This window comes from Penaeus monodon, chromosome 33 (assembly GCF_015228065.2).
Source record: "Penaeus monodon isolate SGIC_2016 chromosome 33, NSTDA_Pmon_1, whole genome shotgun sequence".
NCBI classification, from domain to species: domain Eukaryota; kingdom Metazoa; phylum Arthropoda; class Malacostraca; order Decapoda; family Penaeidae; genus Penaeus; species Penaeus monodon.
This window is the reverse complement of record NC_051418.1, coordinates 2,812,031-2,812,737: the sequence shown is the minus strand read 5'-3', so window position 1 is coordinate 2,812,737 and position 707 is coordinate 2,812,031. Positions and strand designations below refer to the sequence as shown.

The following is a 707-nucleotide window of genomic DNA, read 5'->3' as shown; positions in this document are numbered from 1 at the left end:
CCCAAGGGCCAACCGACCTGCTGCCTCTTCCTCCGCGCTTCCCGGGTGGTCCCCCGTGGGCGGCGCCCTCTCGCAGGCGCTGGGGGGCAGGGGGGGCGAGGGCGGCGACGGCGAGGACTCCGAGACCGCCATACTCTCGCAGCTGTTGTTCAAGGAAGGGGGGGGGGGGGTGATAAGGAAGACGTGAGTGCTAGGGTGGCAGCAAAAGAAAGACGGGTAATTTTTTTCTCTTTCTCTCTCTTCTCTTTTACTTTCGCCCCTTTTCTCTGAAGAGGGGGAAGGAAGGGCGAACAGCGAGAAAGGGATATTTACTTTATATTCACCATATGTCACCATATCCAAACCCAGACACACCTACCTCGCATTATGCATCTGCGGGTCGTGTTGGCGGTCGTTCTCCTGGCCCGCCGGGAGGTCGTCCGCGACGCCGAGGTCGTGGCCGAGGCGCAGCAGGTGGGCGTCGTCGTACTGCGCGGGCCCGAAGGCGTCGGCGGCGTCGGCACACACGTCCACCATCTCGTCCTCGCTGCCACGCTCCACCTTCGTGCCCAGCGCTGGGTGTGAGGGGGTGTGGGGGGGGGATAAAGGCGTGTGAGCGTAGGGGTCAATTCCCTTCGGGCTGTGTGGTTGGCCTTAATAACTGCTCTCTATTTCCTGTCTCTTTATATTCATTTTTTGTTCCCGCAAATGCAAAAACATAAACTTGA

General features: G+C 59.7%; 1 protein-coding gene across 1 annotated transcript in view; it reads right to left on the bottom strand.

Moving 5' to 3' along the window:
• Positions 1–707, bottom strand: part of LOC119593942 (E3 ubiquitin-protein ligase Rnf220-like) — a gene marked incomplete at its 5' end in the record, with an annotated part of 5,572 nt that overhangs the window by 2,247 nt on the left and 2,618 nt on the right. Inside the window, 2 exon segments of the mRNA XM_037942961.1 lie at positions 18–142; positions 359–554. Coding sequence (XP_037798889.1) covers positions 18–142; positions 359–554 — 321 coding nt within the window.